Here is a 19,712-nt window from a genome sequence, read left to right as displayed (position 1 = left end):
TCCCTGCAGGTCCCTTTCTGCCTGGCTGCGGTCCAGCCCCTCTGTCCCCAGCCTGTAGTGCTGCAGGGGTTGTTGTGGCCAAGGTGCAGGACCCGGCACTTGGACTTGTTAAACCTCACCTTGTTGGATTTGGGCCATGGATCCAGCCTGTCCAGGGCCCTGTGCAGAGCCCTCCTGCCTTCCAGCAGATCAACACCCCCAGACAACTTGGTGTCACCACGGTTCCATGAGGCCCCAGAGTGTCCCAATGTTCTCCATCATTCCATGAGGCCTCCCAGTGTCACAATGTCCCTCTGGTGTCACAAAGTCCCTTGGATCCTTGGGCCCTGCAGTGTCACAATGGCACCGTGGTGCCCCAGGGCCCTGCAGTGTCCCAATGGATCCTTGGTTCCATGAGGTCTGGCAGGGCAGCAATGCTCTCCTTGGTTCCCGCTGTCTCCCACACCTCCCACTGTCAGGATATAGAAGGACACCTGGCCGATTAAGGGGAGTGGGAGTGGGTACCTACTCGAGGAGATAATAATAAAAATCCCTCCCAACCCCCTCTCCCAAGCCAGGTGCCACTTCAGATTCGGTATGATCCCCTGGATCTGGAGAGTCAGCCAGATGGTTTAGAAGAAAATTATCTGTCCAGTGAGGCTCTCAGTTATGATTCATCTGTGAGACAGATCAGCACCTCTAACATCAAAAAGGAAAGAAGGGTAATCGTGGTGGGTGACTCCCTCCTGAGGGGAACAGAGGGCCCCATATGTCGACCAGACCCACCCCACAGAGAGGTCTGCTGCCTCCCTGGGGCCCGGGTACGGGATATCACTGACACACTGCCTGGGCTGATTCAGCCCTCTGATTATTGCCCACTGCTGATACCCCAGGCTGGCAGCGTTGAGATTGAAAAGAGGAGTGTCAGGGCAATTAAAAGGGACTTTAGGGCATTGGGTCAGGTGGTTAATAGAACAGGGGCACAGACAGTCTTTTCCTCAGTCCCTTTGGAGTCTGAGAAAAACGCTGAAAGCAATAGGAGAGCTCACATTACCAACGAGTGGCTCGAGGGTTGGTGTCATCGACAAAATTTCAGATTCTTTAATCATGGGGCAGCTTTTACGGCACCCGGCCTGCTTGGACCAGACGGGCTCCATCTTTCTGTGAAGGGCAGAAGAATTTTAGCTCATGAATTGGCAGAACTTGTTGAGAGGGCTTTAAACTAGGTCTGAAGGGGAAGCAGCTGGTTTGTCTGGAGAATGCTTGTGGGTGGTAAGCCTGAGCTAGGGGTGAAATCAGCAGCCCAGCTGAGGTGCATGTACACTAATGCACACAGCATGGGTAACAAACAAGAAGAGCTGGAGGCCACGGTGCAGCAGCAGAGCTATGATGTAATTGCCATCACAGAAACAGGGTGGGACGACTCACATGGCTGGAGCGCTGCACTGGATGGCTGCAAGCTCTTCAGGAGAGACAGGAAAGGGAGAAGAGGTGGAGGGGTGGCCCTTTACATTGCGGAAGGGTTTTGATGCTGTGGGTGTTGAAACTAATGATGATGGAGTTGAATGACTATGGGTGAGACTTAGGGGGAAGGCCAACAAGGCTGACATCCTACTGGGAGTCTGTTATCGTCCACCCAGCTGGGAAGAAGAGGTGGACAACTCATTCTAAAAGCAGCTAGAGAATGTTTCTGGATCATCAGCCCTTGTTCTTGTAGGTGACTTCAACCTGCTGGACATCTGCTGGGGACTCAATACAGCAGAAAAGAGGCAGTCTAGGAAATTTTTAGAGTTTGTGGAGGGCAATTTTTTGTTGCAGCTGGTGAGTGAGCCCACCAGGAGAGGGACTATGTTAGATCTGTTGTTTGTAAATAGAGATGGGCTGGTAGGAGATGTGGTGGGTGGGGGTCACTTGGGGCACAGTGATCATGAAATTATAGAATTCTCATGGTGAAGTCAGGTGGAACATTAATAGGACTTTTAGATTGGACTTCGGAGGGATGACTTTGGCCTATTTAGGAAACTTATTCAGAGAGTTCCTTGGGAAGCAGCCCTTGAAAACAAAGGAGTTCAGGAAAGGTGGGAAGCTTCAAAACAGAGATCTCGAGGGCACAGGAACAGACTGTCCCTGTGTGCCAAAAGAAGAGTTGACAAGGCAAACATCTAGCCTGGATGGGCAAGGAGGTTTTGGAGGAAGATAGGAATAAAAAGAGGATGTATCATCTTTGGAAGGAGGGTCAGGTCTCTCAGGAAGTATTTAAGGGGCTTGCTAGGGTATATAGGAAAGAAATTAGGGAAGCCAAAGTTCAGTTTGAACTTAAAATGGCAGCTTTTGTAAAGGATAATGAAAAATGCTTTTACAAATATATTAGCAGTAAAAGGAAGGGTAAGACCAACCATTGTTCTTTATTAGATGTGGAAGGGAATTTAATAACTGCAGATGAGGAGAAGGCAGAAGTGCTTAACGCCTTCTTTGCCTCAGTTTTTAGTGAGAAGATGATTTGCCTTCAGGACAACTGTCCTCCTGGGCTGGTTGATGGTGTCAGGGAGCAGAGTGGACCACTGTTATCCAAGAGGAGGCAGTCAGAGACCTGCTGAGCTGCTTGGATGTTCATAAATCCATGGGACCAGATGGGATCCACCCCAGGGTGATAGGGAACTGGCAGATGAGCTGGCCAAGCCACTCTCCATCATTTACCAGCAGTCCTGGCTCACTGGTGAGGTTCCAGATGACTGGAAGCTGCCCAATGTGATGCCCATTCACAGCAAGGGTGGGAAGGATGATCCTGGTAATTCCAGCCCAGTCAGCCTGACCCCAGTACGTGGTAAGGTCATGGAACAGTTCACACTGAGTGCCATCACACAGCACTTCCAGGATGGCCAGGGTGTCAGACCCAGCCAGCAGGGGTTTAGGAGGGCTAGGTCGTGTTTGACCAAGCTGGTCTCCTTTCATGACCAGGTGACCCTCCTGGTGGATGCAGGAAAGGCTGTGGATGTGTCTATTTGGACTCCAGCAAGGCCTTTGGCACTGTCTCCCACAGCACACTCCTGGAAAAGCTGCAGCCCATGGCTGGGCCAGGAGCACTCTGTGCTGGGTTCAGAACTGGCTGGATGGCCGGCCCAGAGAGTGGTGGTGAGCGGTGCTGCATCCAGCTAGGGACAGTCACCAGTGCTGTCCCTCAGGGCTCTGTGCTGGGCCAGCTCTGTTCAATATTTTTATTGACCACATGGATGAGGGGATTGAGCTTTTCATTAGTAAATCTGCAGATGACACTAAACTTGGAGCATGTGTCCATCTGTTGGAAGGTAGGAGGGCTCTGCAGGAACACCTGGAATAGCTGGATAGATGGAAGAGTCCAATAAGATGAAGTTTAATCAGTCCTAGTGCCAAGTCCTGCATTTTGGCCACAATAACCCCCTGCACAGCTCTAGGCTGGGGGCGGTGTGGCTGGACAGTGCCCAGGCAGAAAGGGACCTGGGGGCACTGGTCGACAGCAGGCTGGACATGAGCCAGCAGTGTGCCCAGGTGGCCAAGAAGGCCAATGGCTCCTGGCCTGGATCAGGAATGGTGTGGCCAGCAGGAGCAGGGAGGTCATTCTTCCCCTGTACTTGGCACTGGTGTGCTTGGCATTCTTTCCCTGTACTGGCACCGTTCCTCGAGTGCTGTGTCCAGTTCTGGGCCCTCCCACTTAGGAAGGACATGGAGGAGCAGGAGCATGTCCAGAGAAGGACAACAAGGCTGGTGAGGGGTCTGGAACACAAGTCCTGTGAGGAATGACTGAGGGAGCTGGAGTTGTTTATCCTGGAGAAGACTCAGAGGTGACCTTATCACTCTCTACACTCCCTGAAAGGTGGTTGCAGTCAGGTGGGGGTCGGTCTCTTTCTCCTCACAACAACTGACAGGACCAGAGGACAGTGTCTTAAGCTGCACCAAGGGAAAATTAGGTTGGATATTAGGAAAAAAGTTTTTTGTGGAAAGGGTGATAAAGTACTGGAATTGTCTGTCCAGGGAGGTGGTGGAGTCACCATCATGGGATGTGTTTAAAAAAGACTGGATGTGGCACTCAGTGCCATGGTTTAGCTGAGGTGGTGTTAGGGCATGGGTTGGACATGATGACCTTAAAGGTCTCTTCCAACCCAGCAATTCTGTGATTCTGTGATTGTGTGACATCACAGACCAGGTTGTGACATCATACAGTTGGCTGTGACATCACTGGTTTATTATGTGACATGACATAGCAGGATGTGACATCACAGAGGAGGTTGTGATGTCACAAAGTCGGCTGTGACATTACAGGCTGGCTGTGTGACATCACAGAATGGGCTGTGAGGCCACAGAGAAGACTCTGCCATCATAGAAAAGGGCTCTGTGACATCACAGAGCAGCTGTGTGATGGCACAGAGAAGGCTGAGAAAATACAGAGTGGGTTGTGACATTACAGAGCTGACTGTGAAATCACAGAGCAGGCTGTGACATGACAACGAGACTGCATAACATCACAAAGGTGGCTGTGACCTCATAGTGCTGGCTATGACATCACAGGGTGTCTATGACATCACAGGCTGGGCTGTGACCTCACAGGGCAGATTTTCTGATATCACAGAGCAGACTGGGACCTCAAAGAGCAGGCTGTGACATCACAGGACACCTGTATGAAATAACAGGTGGCCTGTTACATCTCAGACTGGGCTGTGTGACATCACAGGGGCTGTGTGACATCACAGGGGCTGTGTGAGGTCACTGGGGAGGTCATTCCACCCCAGCCCCCCCTCCCAGTTCCCCCCAGAGAAGTCCAACGCTGCTCGTGCACAGAGGGGTCCCCTGTCCCCCCGGGTCCACCCGCCCCCGGCACCGCAGCCTCCCCCAGAGGATGTTCCACGAGATCGACCCCAGAGCCTGACACGGGGACGGGGGCTGTGGCTGTGGGGGGTGGGACAGGGGGACAGGGACCCTCCGGCAGCGTCCCCATGTCCCCCAGGGCCAGAGCCTGGCCCAGGGCTTCTTCACCCTGTTACCAACGAGGGCTTGAGAGCGCTGAAAAAATCCCCAGCAAGGGATCAGCAAAAACCAGATTTAATATTAAGTGACAGCACCACAAAGTTCCTTGGCAAGAGTCACTCTGCTCCTGGAGCCGTTGTGATGGTTGGTGCCATGGAAACCTGCCCTGGCCCCTTGCTCAGGGCTGCTGTCACTGCCCAGAGCCAGAGGGGATCCCTTGCTGGGGGCTTGTGCCATGGCCACCTGCCCTGTGCCGCGCTGGCCGGTCAGGCGCCGCGGAACCAGCAGCAAACGCCAGGGCCAGGGCCAAAGGCCAGGTCAGCCAGACAGAAAGGGGCAGTGCTGGGCACTGTGTCCATGGCAGCCCTCACTGGGGGTGACACCTGGGTCACCTGTCCTGGCAGTTGCCATGGAAACCCGGCTCATTGGGAATACAAGGGTGGACAGAGGTTTTAGTAGGGCCTGGCACAACGGGACAAAGGGGGGTGGTTTTAAACTAAAGGAAGGGAGGTTCAGATAAGAACAGATAAGGAGGAAATGTTTGATGATGAGGGTGGTGATACACCAGGACAGGTTCCCAGGGAGGTGGTCAGTGCCCCATCCCTGGAAACATTCAAGTCCAGTTGGGACAGGGCTCTGAACAACCTGATCTGGTGAAAGATGTCCCTGCTCATGGCGGGGTTTGGATGAGATGAGCACTGCAGAGCTCTTCCCATCCAAACCATTCCAGGACTGCATGGGCAGAAGGGGCTGCTCAGTGCACTCCATCCACTGCCTTGACTCCTCATGGTCTCTGCTGGACCCCACATCCCACAGCCAAACCCAGCCCCTTCTCTGCCTTTCCTCCCCCTGCCCCAGGGGCTGGCACAGCCAGGGGGGCACAGGTGACCTTTGGGCTTTGCAGGGCTCAGGCACAAGGGCCGTGGCAGAGTCAGGGCTGAGGTCACACTCTGTGGGCTGGGGCAGAGCCCAGCCAGAAATGAGCCCTGAGGCAGCAGCTCTGCAGTGCTGGCCACCAGGCCGGCTTGCCAAGGGAGGCTTCTGGCCATGCCCTGCAAGCAGCTGCTGCTGCCAAGGCACCTTTGGTGCCTCAGGCTCTCCCTGGCACAGCTCCCAGCACGGCACTCTGCCCTTGCGCCCGAGGCCTTCCCTGTGCTGGGGCTGGCCTGGGGCTTTTCCTGCAGCGGGACCTGCCCTGCTCCTGGCACAGTCCACCAAGTCATTCCCTGCATTTCTCCTTTTCAAATTCTTTCCGTCACCTACTCTCAGAGGTCCAGCCTGTTCTGGTGCTTATCATGAACTGACTGTGCTCTTGATTTATACCAGCACTGGAGATGTAGAATCACCCAAACTGAACACAGAAACAAACTCCCTCTGTCCCATTTTCATGTTCTAGATCACTTTCCAGGTGTCCATGGAGATGTGGGAATGATTATCACACAACTCTCCATTTCTGGCTGCGGGCTCTGGAGATTCCTTCTCTGCATTCAGTCAGGCTTGTATTCCCTAACAAGTCCTGGTTCCACCTCCTGTTTCCCAAGGCTGGAACAGTCACAATGAAAACCTCACCAATGGCACAGCTCCCCAGCTCACCAGGAAGAGAAAGGACAAGCTGTCAAGCTCTCCAAACCTTGGTCCTGCTCTGCTGCAAGACTCCTGCTGCACACCCACTGTGGAAAGCCAAGAGAAGCTGCAGGTGGTGGCACATCTTGTGACAGGAGCTCAACCTGGTTCTCCAGGAAAGGTTCTTGAGAAGAGCAAACAGGACTGTGGAGAAGATTCCTGGAAAACTGAAACAGCTTTCCAGAAGTGAAATGAAAATTGAAAGAAACAGTCCAAGATGTTTTCCTCTATTTATTTCTCTGCTCCCTTTCTCCATCTTGCACTACTTCTCCATCCCATTAATTCCAAATGCATCTCACCTCTAAGATCAGTGACTTAGCGAGTTCTAGACACTCTAAAGTACCATGAGCCACGCAGTTTGCCTTCCAATTTTTGCTGGAAAGCAACGCTGGAGCCATAAGTGCAGGACCAGGACCAGGGAATCCTCCAGCCAGGGAATGTGCCCCGATAGGGTTTGATACTCAGCGGGGACCTCTGAGATACTTCTGACCTCGTGCAGGAGTCCAGACTCTGGATCTGGGCTGAACGCGGCAAAGTTCCCGTGTTTGGACAGGCTCAGGGGCTGCCCCCGGGGAGCGGGGGGCTGGGCGCAGGGGCGAGCGGGCAACGGACAAACGGACACAGGGACAAACGGCCCCGGAGCTTCAGTTGCAGCGGCGGCAGCAGCGGCGGCAGCAGCAGCAGTGAAAGAAGCGACTTTCTTTACTTTCTATTGCTTCTCCTCTCCCTCTCCCGCTGTCCCACACCCTCTCCCGCCCTCTCTTTCCCTGTGCCCCCTCCTCTTCCAGTCTCCCTCTCCCCTGCCGGGCTGGGCCATGCCCCCGGCATGCCCCCGGCCCCGGGCGGGGCTGCCCCGCCCCCGTCCCAGCCCCCGTCCCCGTCCCCGTCCCCGTCCCCGGCCGTCCCGCCGGGGTCTCGCCTCCGCCCGGCTCTGGCCGTGCTGGCGGTGGCGCTTCTGGGCGGGCATCGGTGCCTGGGGCTGGGGCGGCATCGCCTCCCTCTGGCTCCGCCTGGCCCGAGCCTGGCCCCGGCCCCGGCTCCTCCCGGGCCCCGCGGAGGACACACGCGGCGCGGCCGCTGCCGCCGCCTCCGCTGCGGCTTCCCCGGCCCGAGCTCCGCCGCTCGGCAGCGCGACGGCCGCCGCCCCCGAGCCGCCGCTGTCCCGTTGCCGGGAGCGAACGCCTGGGGAGGGCCGGCCCGGGGCGGTCGGGGGGCGCTCGGGGGCCGCTCCTGGCCCCGGGCCGAGCGCTGACAGCCGCGTCCCGCCCGCAGGGAAGGCGCAGCAGGGCCTGCAGGAGCGGTACCGGCTGGGTTCGCTGCTGGGCAGCGGCGGCTTCGGCAGCATCTTCGCGGCCACGCGGCTCTCGGACGGCGCCCCGGTGAGCGGCGGGGCCGGCGGCGGGCGGAGGAGGAGGAGGAGGAGGAAGAGGAGGGGGAAGAGGGGGAGGGGAAGGAGGGGGTGGAGGAGGAGGAGGGATAGAAGGAAAAGGAGAAGGGGGAGGAGGAGGAGGAGGAGGAGGATGGGGCTGGAGCTGGGGCTGGGGCTGAGGCTGGGCATGGCGGGCGGCGAGCTCAGCCCGCTGCTGCTCTTGGCTTGCAGGTGGCCATCAAAAGGGTGCCAAGGAACAGCGTCCGGCACTGGGGCGAGCTGGTGAGTGAGCGGGGCCAGCGGCAGAAGCCGGGCCGTGCCGGGCGGGGATGAGCCGAGGCCCGGCAGGGTGGGAGCCACCAGAACACCTCGAGGGAGAGCGGGCGTGGGGCCAGCGCAGGGCGCAGAGCACCCCGGGCTGGGTGAGGAGTTCCTGACCCCCGGCATGGCATCAGCCCCACTGACAGCATCGTGCTCCTCCTGCAGCCCGACGGCACCAGCGCACCCCTGGAGATCGTGCTGCTGGACAAGGTGTCCACTGGATTCCCCGGTGTCGTCCAGCTGCTGGAGTGGCTTGAGCTCCCCAAATACATCTTGATGGTGCTGGAACGCCCGAAGCGGTCTCAGGACCTGCATCATTTCATTCGGGCACGGGGGTTCCTGTCCGAGGAGGTGGCGCGGGATCTGTTCCGCCAGGTGCTGGAGGCCGTGCAGCACTGCACCAGCTGTGGGGTCCTGCACAGGGACATCAAACCACAGAACATCCTGGTTGACCTGGCCACCGGGCAGGCCAAATTGATTGACTTTGGCTGTGGCACCTACCTGCAAGACACAGCCTACACTCGTTTTGCAGGTGAGCCCACGCAGGGGTGTGCTCTCGGTCCTGGCATCTCATGGCCCAACATCTCACAGCCCAAGCTGGCTGTGGCAGCGGGGATTCTCCCTTTTGCTGCCCTTCATGGCACTGAGATTTCAGCTGAGTTGCATTTGAGCAGGGCTGGGTGGGGAGCCAGCTTCCAGCCCTGCTGGCAGCCTTTGCCCACCACTCTGGGCAGGACTGAGGCTGGGGCTGGGGCAGCCAGCCCAACAAAAACACGGGTGGGTGGGGGTAGCAGAGAGGGGGGCCGGAACCTGTGTCCCAGCCGGTTTGGTGTGCAGGTGACAAAGGGCTTGGACTGCTCCACTCACCTGGTTTGTTTTGGATTCATGATGTTTTTTGGTCTGTGCAGGCAGGGAGGATGAAGGCATGGTTTTCCCAAGCACTGGGTGGGTTTTTCCTCCTCATGGTTGGGCCTTGCCAGGACTTCTGCTGCCCTCTTCCAACCCCAGTGGCTTCTTTTCCAACCCCGAGTCTGTACACAAGTCCCAGATGCTGGCGAGAGGGCAGCGGTCACCCCGTGTGCCACTGGGGCAGCCCCCACACGCCCAGGGATGCTGGGGCCAGGCTCTGGGAGCAGCAGCATCCCCCTGATGAACCCCATCTGTCTTCCATAGGAACACCGTCATACAGCCCCCCGGAATGGATCCTCTTTGGATTTTACTACGGCAAGCCAGCTACCATCTGGTCCCTGGGCATCCTGCTGCACCAGATGGTCTGCGGGGAGCACCCTTTCAGGAGGAGCCAGAACATCAGCTGGGACCATCAGCTCTCGCTGCCAAAACGGCTCTCTCAAGGTGGATCCTCATCTCTGGCCACGGGGGCAATGCCAGTGCTGGGAGACAGCAGCAGCTCGTGAGCATCCCGCTCTGGCAACTGCTGAGGAGGTGGCACATGTCCTGCTCTCCTGCTCTCCTCCAAAACAGGGAATTGATGGGGAAGTTTAGGCCCAGCTCTGAGCACATCCAGCATGGCCTGGGTACGGGAATAGTGGGGCAAAGCCAACAGGAGCCTTCTCCAGCTGACCGGCGGGTTCTGGTTTCTCTGCCCAGAGTGCCAAGATGTGATCAGGTGGTGTTTATCCATGCTGGACTCGGACAGGCCCTCGTTAGAAGAGCTGTTCTGTGATCCCTGGCTGCAGGATATTGATCGGCCCTAGAAGAAGGGAGAGAGCCACAGGCACACTTTGATGCAAGGCCCTGGTAAGTTACAGCTCCACACATGCCTTGGCAATCAGAAGCAAAGGAACCCAGACATTTTGTCCTGCCTGTGTCACTGCCCAGGGGTCATCAGATGGGGACACGCAGCCCTTGTGCTGGAGCTGAGCTGCTCTGCCCAGCACTGGTGGCTGCCATCTGAGCTGGTTTTGCTTGTCCTGGTTCCCTGACAGCTCTGGGCCCTGGGCAGAACCCTGACAACCTGGGCTCACCCCCAGGGAAGGAGAAGGAGCCCCTGGAGGAGCTTTACCGTGTGGGGCTGCTGCTGCTGGGGACAGCGAGGATGACATCAAGGATGACAACCTCTTCCTCCACCTGGCCACCGGCAGCTGAGGATGATGGACTTCGATTCTGGCACCTTCTCCAAAGCCAGGCTCCACAGGGAATTTGCAGGTGAGTCCACACGCAGGGGGATGCTCCCAGATTTGGGCATTGCACAGCCTGGCCAGGAACCAAAGGTTCCCCCTTTGCTGGGGCAGATGCAGCTGATCCTTCAGTCGGCTGCCAGGCTGCTTTTGGCAGGGCTGGGGGATGGGCTGGGGTGGTGATGAAATGGGAGTGGGCTCCTGGCCCTGCCAACAGCCCCAGCACCCACCGTGCCCCGGGCTGGGGCTGGAGCTGGGGCAGCCAGCCCGACACAAACAAACCCCCATGGTGGGAGCAGAGGTGGGACTCCAGAACCTGTGCAGGGGCTGCTTTGCTTTGCAGGCAAGGAAGGGCTTGGGCTGCTCCACTGCCCCTGTTTCCTTTGGGATCACCATTATTTTGGGGGGCAGTGCAGGGGGGAAGGGAGAAAGCCTGGGCTTCCCTTACCTGTGGGTGGGTTTTTCCCTGGCATGCAGGGGTTGGGCCTTCCTCAAGTCCCTGACAGTAATATGATTTTTGACCTTTTTTCTTATTCCCCTTTTTGTCTGTAATCTATTTTCAATAAGTTGTTGTGTGTTTTTCTAGAGGAAGCGTTCCAGGTGGGGTCCAGTCTGGATGGGGAAGTGCTTGGGAGCAGCTGTGGCATGGATGGGCCGTGCCCTTGGAGAAGGCTGAGGACATCGTTTGGGACCAGCTTTTCTTCCAGCGGGGGATGGCATCAGGTGGGTCCCGTCTGCTTGGCATGGTGGGATCAGAGCTTTGGGGAGATGGCAGCGAGCACAGGAGCATCCTGCTCTGGGCAGCTGCTGAGGGCTGGATGTGCCGTGGCCGGCTGCAGGCTGGGCACATGTCCTGCCCTCCTGCTCTGCTCCCAAAGGCAGCAGGGATGGGCAGCTCTGGGCACAGCTCTGGGCACGGCCAGCATGGCCTGGGCACCGCGGGCGGCTGGGACAAGGGGACAGGAGCCTTCAGCTGACGGGCGCTTTCTGGTTTCTCTCCTTGCAGCCGGGCTCTGCGGGTGCTGAGGCTGCTCTGGGCTCTGCCAGGGCTCTGCTGGAGCTCAGCACTGGGCCACAATCAGCCAAAGAAGAAATGGGGTGACCTGCAGCACAGACCTGCTTGAGCATTTCAGCAACACAGCTCAAGTGTGCAGAGTGTACACCTCCCAGGGAAAACATGACACCACCCCAAAATAAACTTGTTCCTTAACTTCTGAAATGAAATCAATCTGGGATGACCCCAGATGACATTTTGCAGCCTGCTCAAGCTGTAGCTCAGTCTTTCTCTGAACAGTTCTCTCCTCCACCTGCCTTTTACTTCCCAACTGCTCCCTCTTTTCCCCCAGTGAGTTCCCAGCCCATGGCAGTCTCCATCACACTGTTGCCTTCCTTGGTGCCCCTCACCACGAGGAAGGCTGAGCCCCAGGCTTAGGGACTCATCCTGTCACTGGCTGAGGAGCAGCAATGTCTCAGAGGTGCAGTGGGATTTTAGTGTCATTCAGAGCTGCTCTCCAGCCCTCAGCTCTCCTCACTGCTGAGTTCCCACTCCCATTTTTCTTGTCCTTGCAGCAGGATGAGCTCTGTGAATCCCCTTGAGCCTCCCCAGTCTTCCCAGCCCACGCACCCACCTCAGTTAGGCTGAAGCTGCAGCTTCTCTGTCTCCTGTGGCACACCAGTCCAGTCCCCTGTGCGGGGAGCCCGAGCCCCAGAGCACAGCACTCAGCAGTGCAGTCCAGGCTGGAGCAGCTGCCCTGCAGCCCTGGCTTGGCTCTTTGTGGCAAGGGAATGCTCCCTGTTTGCAGCTGTCCCTGCAGGATGGCCCCAGGGCAGAGCCCAGCCGGGCTCCCACTGCAGCCCCTGAAGCCTGGGGCAGACAGTGGTCCCAGTGCTGAGGTTCACGGGGAGCACACAGAGCATTTCCTCCACTGTTGCATCAATGCTCATTGTGTTAAGAATACTTCTAGTAGAGGTATTACAATTTTCTAAAACACACTGTCGTAATAGGGTTCTCTTCATGAAGTCCTGTACATCAGCTAAATTGATAGCTTCGGTCACCCAATCCACAAAGGAAGTAAAAAGCTCATTTCTGCCTTGCTTAATAGACATAGAAGAAGGAGATACTGGTTTTGTCCTAACCATGGAGATTGCTTCTCTAGTTAATGGTATGGTAGCTTTTCATACTTTAGCCCCTACTTGTGCCTGCATTTCAGTTGTAGTGAATTGCCCAACACTTATTAATTGTTCAACAGTTATCCCAAATAAGGGCTCATTCTGCTGTCGTGGAGTCTTTGCAAAATGATTACATAATTTATGCTAGTGGGCTTGCCACAGTCTTAACTGAGACTGTGTCATAATTATTCTTATGATACTTTTAATATCTTTTGGAAGAAGTAAACCTGAGCCCCATATGGAATTAAGCATTTGCTTTGCAGGTTCCCCGTGTAGCCCACAGTCATTAACTGCGGCTCTCCATTGTGAAAGCAATTTCCAATCCACAGGATGATAATTGGTTGTTTCTCCCCCTCCTGCATTTGGTGTATAAGCAACAGGAAAAGCTTGGCAATCTATGTCAGTAATAGTAGAACAAGTCATAATCTTTATTACTTATTGCTTCTTTTTGGATACTCAACCAATTCATTCTGTGTATTCCTGGTAAAATTTTAGGATGTTCTTGCTTAAAAGGATTACTAGCAGATGTCACTAAAACTCTTTTGTGGCTGTTCTGAACAGTTTCATCCTGCAGCTGCTTTCTTTTAGCCTGTGGAAGTCTTTCACCATTTATTACTGATTGTTCATTCCCGGGGAGGGGATCTGTGTCTGACTGAGCAGCATTAAAGGCAGGATTAAAAGCAGGGGGAGCAGTAGGTTGCTTATCACTCAATCTGCTCTTAATTTCAATAATATTTCTTACTGGAGGACTAGGATTGTAATCAACCTCTAAAGAATGCATTCCTGGTTTAACCCCTTCTAAAGTGGCAGTAGCAACAGCAGCAACTTTCTTTTCTGCTTGATACTTCTGCAAACAATTTATGACTGAGCGCCACGACCTCATTAGCTCTCGGGCAGCCTTATCATCATCAATCACCTTAAACTAAAGAATGTTCTCTAATCCACGCCACTCTTTCTCATCAGAGAGATCCCCTGAGGCTTTAAATAAGCCTTGAGCCCGACCATAGGTGTACAAAGCTGGCGGATCTTTATCTAAATCTATGTCAGCTAAATCACGTTTCTGTAAGTAATTGAAGAGCTACTTTGCTTTCCATAATCTGACCCTTAAGTGCAGCCTTTGTACCTTGCAAGCCGGCAGCTCTTCCCCGGATGGCGAGTCTTGTCCTGACTCCCCAGATGGCAAGTCTTGCTCTGACCCAGGCTCGAGAGGACTCCTTATGCCAGCATCGAGTAGACTTCCAGCCCTCTGAGCACTGCATATTCAGCGCTGCTCCGGGCTCACCGCCTTAGTCAGAGAGGCACCGGGACCCCTGAGGGTTGCAAGGGTCCCTGTTCTGGGTGCCAAGATTTGCCGTGGGCAGTGAGGGAAGACAAGCACACAATCAATATGATTGATAAGCAAGCTCTGATTTATTCAAAGATCCTGTCAGTTTATACAGTCTTTCACAAGCAATGTTAGCAACAAGCTCTCATTGGTTAATTCATAAAGGTTCATTGTTACATGCTCTCCTACGTGCGGTTTCAGCTGCAGCTAAGTGTTTCATCTGCTAGCTTGATATATTTTACTTTGCTAGGTACATCTTGTTTTACATCCTGTTCTTGTACAACTCATATCTCAAGGATATGCTGCTTTTTTGCTATCTGTACATGCACAGTGTACTGTTCCTAGGCTAGGCACAGTGCTGTTTCCCAGACCCAGACACAATGCTGTTCCCAGGCCAGTTTCCCAGGCCAGAGCTCCTCCCGGGCACAGAGCTCAGGTCTGGGGTCTCAAACAGAGGATTGCTGGAACAATTGTTCCATCGATCCATGACCCTGTTCCTGCAGCCATTCCCCAACACCTGGTGAAGCTGTGACAGCTCCTGCTGAAGGTGTGTCCTCCTCTGCTGAAGATGTGACAGCTCCTGTACCCATCTGTGAAAAATGCATATTTTATGATTGGCTTTTCGCAAATATTAAATTGAATACTATATGTATTATGTTATATTGATTAGAAGTGCTGTATTAACATTTTAATAGTATGGTAAATGTAGTTTTGTAGTTAAAATAGAGGCTATATATGTGGGGTTTTTTTTTACTAGCTCAAGCAAGAGATGAGATAATGAAGAAACTCTTCACACAGAGATGACAATGATGGGGGCCCATAAAGAATTACTGCCTCCTTATCGGAAAAGACAAACATACTTCCACCTTCTCTCCGGCTTTATGGAACCACCAGGATTAAGGGGAAGAAGTTGACAAAAACCAGAAAAGTTCTTAATTTGCAAGGAATTTATGCATCATGTATGAGATGTATGAATATGCAACAGGCTACTGCTTTTAAAGATTATTCCTTTGTTCACAAGGCATGCTTATCGGGCGTAAGTGCCCGAGAGCATCCGGACGTCTGTAATTCTTTGCTTTTTATTGTCTTGTAATTGTCCTAACTCTAAATTTTCATTACTCTAATTGTATTACTATTTTTATAACCATTTTATTATTATTAAACTTTTAAAATTTTAAAAACCAAGTGATTGGCGTTTATAACAATCTACAATATGCTAAAAATTGTAAAACCTAAACTTCTCATCCATGTGACATACTAAACTACTCTCTACAATCCCTAAAATCCCTAAATGCCCGTTGCCCCCGGGGGATGCTATGTTGGTATTCTCCTTCCTCAGCCCCGGGGATGCTCCGCTGGTTGCCCTGGTCCTCCCAGTTCCATCGTCCTCGTTCCAGGGCGATGCCCCGCCGCTCTCGGTGCTCACTGTCCCATGGGATGCTCTGGCGGGGTCCTCCCCCCTCTCCCCAGGGCATTCCTCACCGCCGTCCGTTGCCAGAGGTGGCTCCGGGGCGCTCCCGGGGCTCTGACGCCGCCAACGCCGCCGCTCCCATCGCCGGGCCCGCACTGAGCCCTGTGTGCCAGCACACGCCTTTTATAGTCCGGGCAAGCCCCGCCCTCCCGCCGACAGCCAATGGGAGTGCAGTGATGTCATAGTGGTGAGGGGCTGAGTGTCAAGGCCGCTTGTGATGTCACAATGAAGGGGTGGGGCCAGAATGAGAGTGCGATCTGATTGGATGATGCAGAAGGCGTTCCTGCACTGATTGTTCCAGGCGCTGATTGGTTGGATTGACGCTGGCGGAGGGGCAAGGCGGGGAGTGGGCGTGGCTCACATGGGGGGAGTCCCAGCCCCATTCTGGGGATCCCAGGCCCATAGGGAGGGGTCTCTGGGGGTCCCTGTCCCATTTCTGGGGGTTGTAGGTTCATGGAGATGGGTCTGTGGTGGTTCCAGTCCCATGGGGATGGGTCTCTGGGGGTACCAGCACCATTCTGGGGGGTTTTAGGGTAATGGGGAGGTTTCTCTGGAGGTCCTAGCCCCATTTCTGGGGTGGCCAGTCCATAGGGAGGGGTCTTCTGGGGGTCCCTAGACTATGGGGAAGGGTCTGTGTGCTCCCAGTCCCACATTTGAGGGGGAACTTTATGATTCGTGTGGGTGGCGAGCGACTCGTGGGGACAGCAAAGATCAGCCACAGAATTTAATAAGATTTTTTGCCAATTTTACTTTGGAAAACACCTTACCTTTGGAGGATGCTCCGGTGGGGGTCCATGCTCCTTCTGCCTGATCCCGGCACTGTCTTCATCGTTGCCTCGTGGGGATGCTCTGCTGGTGTCCTCCCTCCTCACCCCGGGGCATTCCCGGCCGCTGGCCGCCGTCCATGGCCGGAGGTGGCTCCAGGGCGCTCCAAGTTGCTGAGGATGTCAGCAGCCCCCACTGAGGCCATCCCTGCCCAGAGACCGTGGGGGAATGGGCAGACAAGGAGAGCGTCCCTGGGGCTGGGGCAGCAGAACTCAGAGGCACCAGCGGCTCCATCTGGGAAATGGAGTGTGGAATGTGGCTGTGAAAGCCCTGCCTGGGCTGTGCCAAGCAGGACACACAAGCCCTGACTCCCATCCCCCTAACAACTCTCTCAAGGAGACATTTAAGAGGAATTACAATTGTTTGTGTCCTCTGAGTTGGATGCACTGGAGAAATACCAACAAGAGATTCTCATGAGCTCAAAACAACAAAACAGCCTTTACTGGGAATTTTAGAAAACCAGAGAAACTTTGGTAAAAGGATTAGCGTGACATTCAATCAACAAAAACACTTCCCAAAGCATTACCTTGGCCCATTCAACTTCACAGACTATTAGCTCATTCAATTTTAAGTTAATCAACATTTGCACGAGGACTGAAATAGAAGAAAGAGACACAGAAAGTGAGAAAGACAAAAAATATACAGAGAAGCACACACAGAGCTACCAACTCCTGGATTCCAGCAGTGTTCAGATAGAAATTCCAAGAGGAGGTGGGGTCAAGATGTGTGCTTGTCTTGTGCTCAGCCTTAAATACCCCTTGGTGTTCCTGGGCCCTTCCCCCAGGTGGGACTTGGGGTCATTTGGTCACTCAGGAGCTGGGCTGGGGGCTCCAGAGGTGGCTGTGGAGCATTGCCTGTGCTGTGCCAGGGACTGGCAGACACTGCTGGGCTGGGATAGAGGCTCTGGGGGGATTGGGGTTCCAGGGCAGGGCAAGGCTGGTCCAGCCCCTTCCTCCCCACACATGAAATGTTTCCAGCCAACAATCTCCTCCTGTCTGTCACAACAGGCAGTGTTGGAGGTGAAATCCCAATTCTGGCCAACCATTTTTTATTCCTTTGGGATATTGTGATTAGTATTCTTGGAAAGAAAACTTGCTGAACAAGTGTGATAACACAGAGAGCGGGAAAACAGAGATTGAAAGGAATGAAGATTTTAAAATTGCGCGGTGCAGAAGAGACCCACAGACAACCACTGTAAACACAGCTGAGAGATTCAGCTTGGAGTAGAGTGGAACTCATTCACTGAAGATCTCTGGTGCACAGGAATGCAAAGACTGAGGAGAAAAGGAGAAAGTCATTCAGTCATTTAGACTCCTGGAAGCATTGTCTAGAGATCTAAAAAGCTATTACATTACAAACCTAAAACACCCCCAAATGGATTGATAAGTGTGATGTGCACATCTCTGCTGTTTTCAGAGTCAATGAAACTGACAATTAGGAATGGGAACCCAGATTTTTATCTCCATTACTCTAACAACACCTTAACAAGGCACTTTAGGAGCTGAGCACTAACATTCTCACCCTGCTGTATTTCCTTTACATTTGAATTCCGGCTGGTAGAAGAAGAGATCTGGCTCTAATTGCTCCCCAAGTTAGCTGTTGCACTTTCAGGTTAGGAGTACGTGTAAAATTCAGCTAATCACTCTCTCTATCCATGAATATTCCACTACTGAACTGACATACAGAAACATCCTTTTTCTCTTTGTACCTTCCTAAGTGGTGCCCTAATTAACAGGAGACTTGTGTAAATCACACAGGGAATCACCAAAATTGCTGAAATTGACTCTCAATTTCATTAAAAAGGCTTCTGAGAAAAGGCTCGACAGGATCACTAAACAAACTGAAACTTGGAAGAGAAACATGCATTTTAGCACTGATCAAGAGAAAATAAGAATAAATCCTCTGAAAATTCCAAGCAGAAGATAAGGAGAAAGACAGGAAGCACAGGGAGAAAAAGGCAGGGCTTTAGGGAGGTGGGAGGGTGTCCTTCTCCTTCCTCCCCTCTCCTGCAGGGTGTGACACCGGCAACAGAGAGCAGCTCCTGATCCTCAGCCCTCCCCAACGTGCTGCAGCAGCCAAATATGGCCACAGAGACAGATGGCAACTGTGCCATCTGCCAGGACACCTGGGATGATGTGGCTTCTACTCTGCCCTGTGGCCACCAGTTCTGCCAGAGCTGCATCCTGCGGTGGGCACAGACAAATCCATCATGCTCACTGTGCAGAGGAGCAATAGAGACTGTCAGGTTTTCGGATGATGCCGGTGACTCTCTAGAGATTGTCATCACAGCCCCTGAGCAGCTGCCAGCAGCCACGAGCTCATCAGAGCGAGCTCCCGGCGGCCAGGACGAGATCAGCCCCCATGGCCCTGTGCCGGCCCATCCCTCTTCTCCTCAGGAGACACCAGCCAGAGCTGTCGGCGGTGTCCTGCCCAAGGTCTGGGCAGGACTTTTCTGTCGACGACGGGAACTTCTGGACTCTGTGCGGACTTGGCTGAACCAGAGGATGGAGGCCATCCAAAGGGAGCAGTGGTGGATGGCAAGGAGCACAGAGTGCCATCCTGTATGTTCTCTGTGTGCGTGGGGCAGACCAGGAGGACATGATCCAGAGTCTGCAGGGCTTCCTGGAGGAACACACAGTGCCACTGGTCCAGGGCACCATCGACATCATTGTGAGACACTGCAGCTCAGGGGCCCAGAGTCTGCTGCACTCCCACGCTGCCGCAGATGAGGATGACAGCCCAGCAGCCAGCAGCTGCTCCAGCAGCTCCAGTTCCATCTTCTCCAGCTCCCCCAGCCTCTCCAGACCCAACAGCCACAGTTCCCCCAGCTTCTCCAGCCCAAACAACCCCAACTCCTCCAGCCCTAACAGCCCCAGACCCAGCTCTTGGACTCTACCCAGCAGCCCTCAAGTCCCCACAGAGGAAGAAGAGGAAGCTGCCACAACGGAGGCCACCCCCAGCAGGGGTCAAAGCCATCCCCCAGTTGTGCCGGTGTCCCCAGAGCAGGACCAGCCCCAGGATGAGGCAGGTCCCTCTGATCCATCTGTCCAAAGCACCAGCCTCAGACCCTCTGGTCCCACCCAAGGCAGGCACTGCTTGCCTGGGTGGCCCCGGCGGTCCCTAAAGAGAAAGGCCTCAAACTCTCCCCACCCCAGCAGTAGAACTAGCAAGGCTCTTCAACTCCTTCTTTTTAGAAAAATAAATAAATTGTTGTTATTTCCCCCACACAGTCTCTGCGCTCTGCTTCCTCAGCCTTCCCCTTGTGCCCCACCGTGGGTGGCACCCATGTCCTGGGGGGCACCAGCCTTGCGCCCAGGGCCATATGGGCAGCTTAATTGTCTTCAAGGCCAATCTTGCCTAAGAAGAAGATGCCTGGACTTTCATTCGTCTCAATGTCAATTCCACTCTTGGAGTTTTTCCCAGCTTTGTCCTTCCCAAGGCCTTTTGTGCGAAAATATCTCAATACTCCATCCTGGATCTTATGAACATCTGCAA

At 54.2% G+C, this 19,712-nt stretch overlaps 3 protein-coding genes across 3 annotated transcripts in view; 2 read left to right on the top strand and 1 right to left on the bottom strand.

The window, feature by feature from the left end:
• LOC137464210 (zinc finger protein 850-like) overlaps positions 1-19,712 on the top strand; it is a 711,331-nt gene that overhangs the window by 63,742 nt on the left and 627,877 nt on the right. The gene's annotated exons all lie outside the window — the stretch shown is intronic.
• LOC137464215 (zinc finger protein 3-like) overlaps positions 1-19,712 on the bottom strand; it is a 170,964-nt gene that overhangs the window by 101,270 nt on the left and 49,982 nt on the right. The window lies entirely within an intron of this gene.
• On the top strand, positions 7,806-11,014 carry LOC137464237 (serine/threonine-protein kinase pim-1-like; the record flags this gene model as incomplete). Its single annotated transcript, XM_068175535.1, has 4 exons — positions 7,806-7,979; positions 8,201-8,251; positions 8,456-8,748; positions 10,996-11,014. Coding segments are annotated over 4 exons (537 nt in total), but the record flags the coding sequence as incomplete, so codon positions are not given.

This window comes from Anomalospiza imberbis, chromosome 39 (assembly GCF_031753505.1).
Source record: "Anomalospiza imberbis isolate Cuckoo-Finch-1a 21T00152 chromosome 39, ASM3175350v1, whole genome shotgun sequence".
Classification (NCBI taxonomy): Eukaryota; Metazoa; Chordata; class Aves; order Passeriformes; family Viduidae; genus Anomalospiza; species Anomalospiza imberbis.
This window is presented reverse-complemented; position numbering and strand designations above follow the sequence as displayed.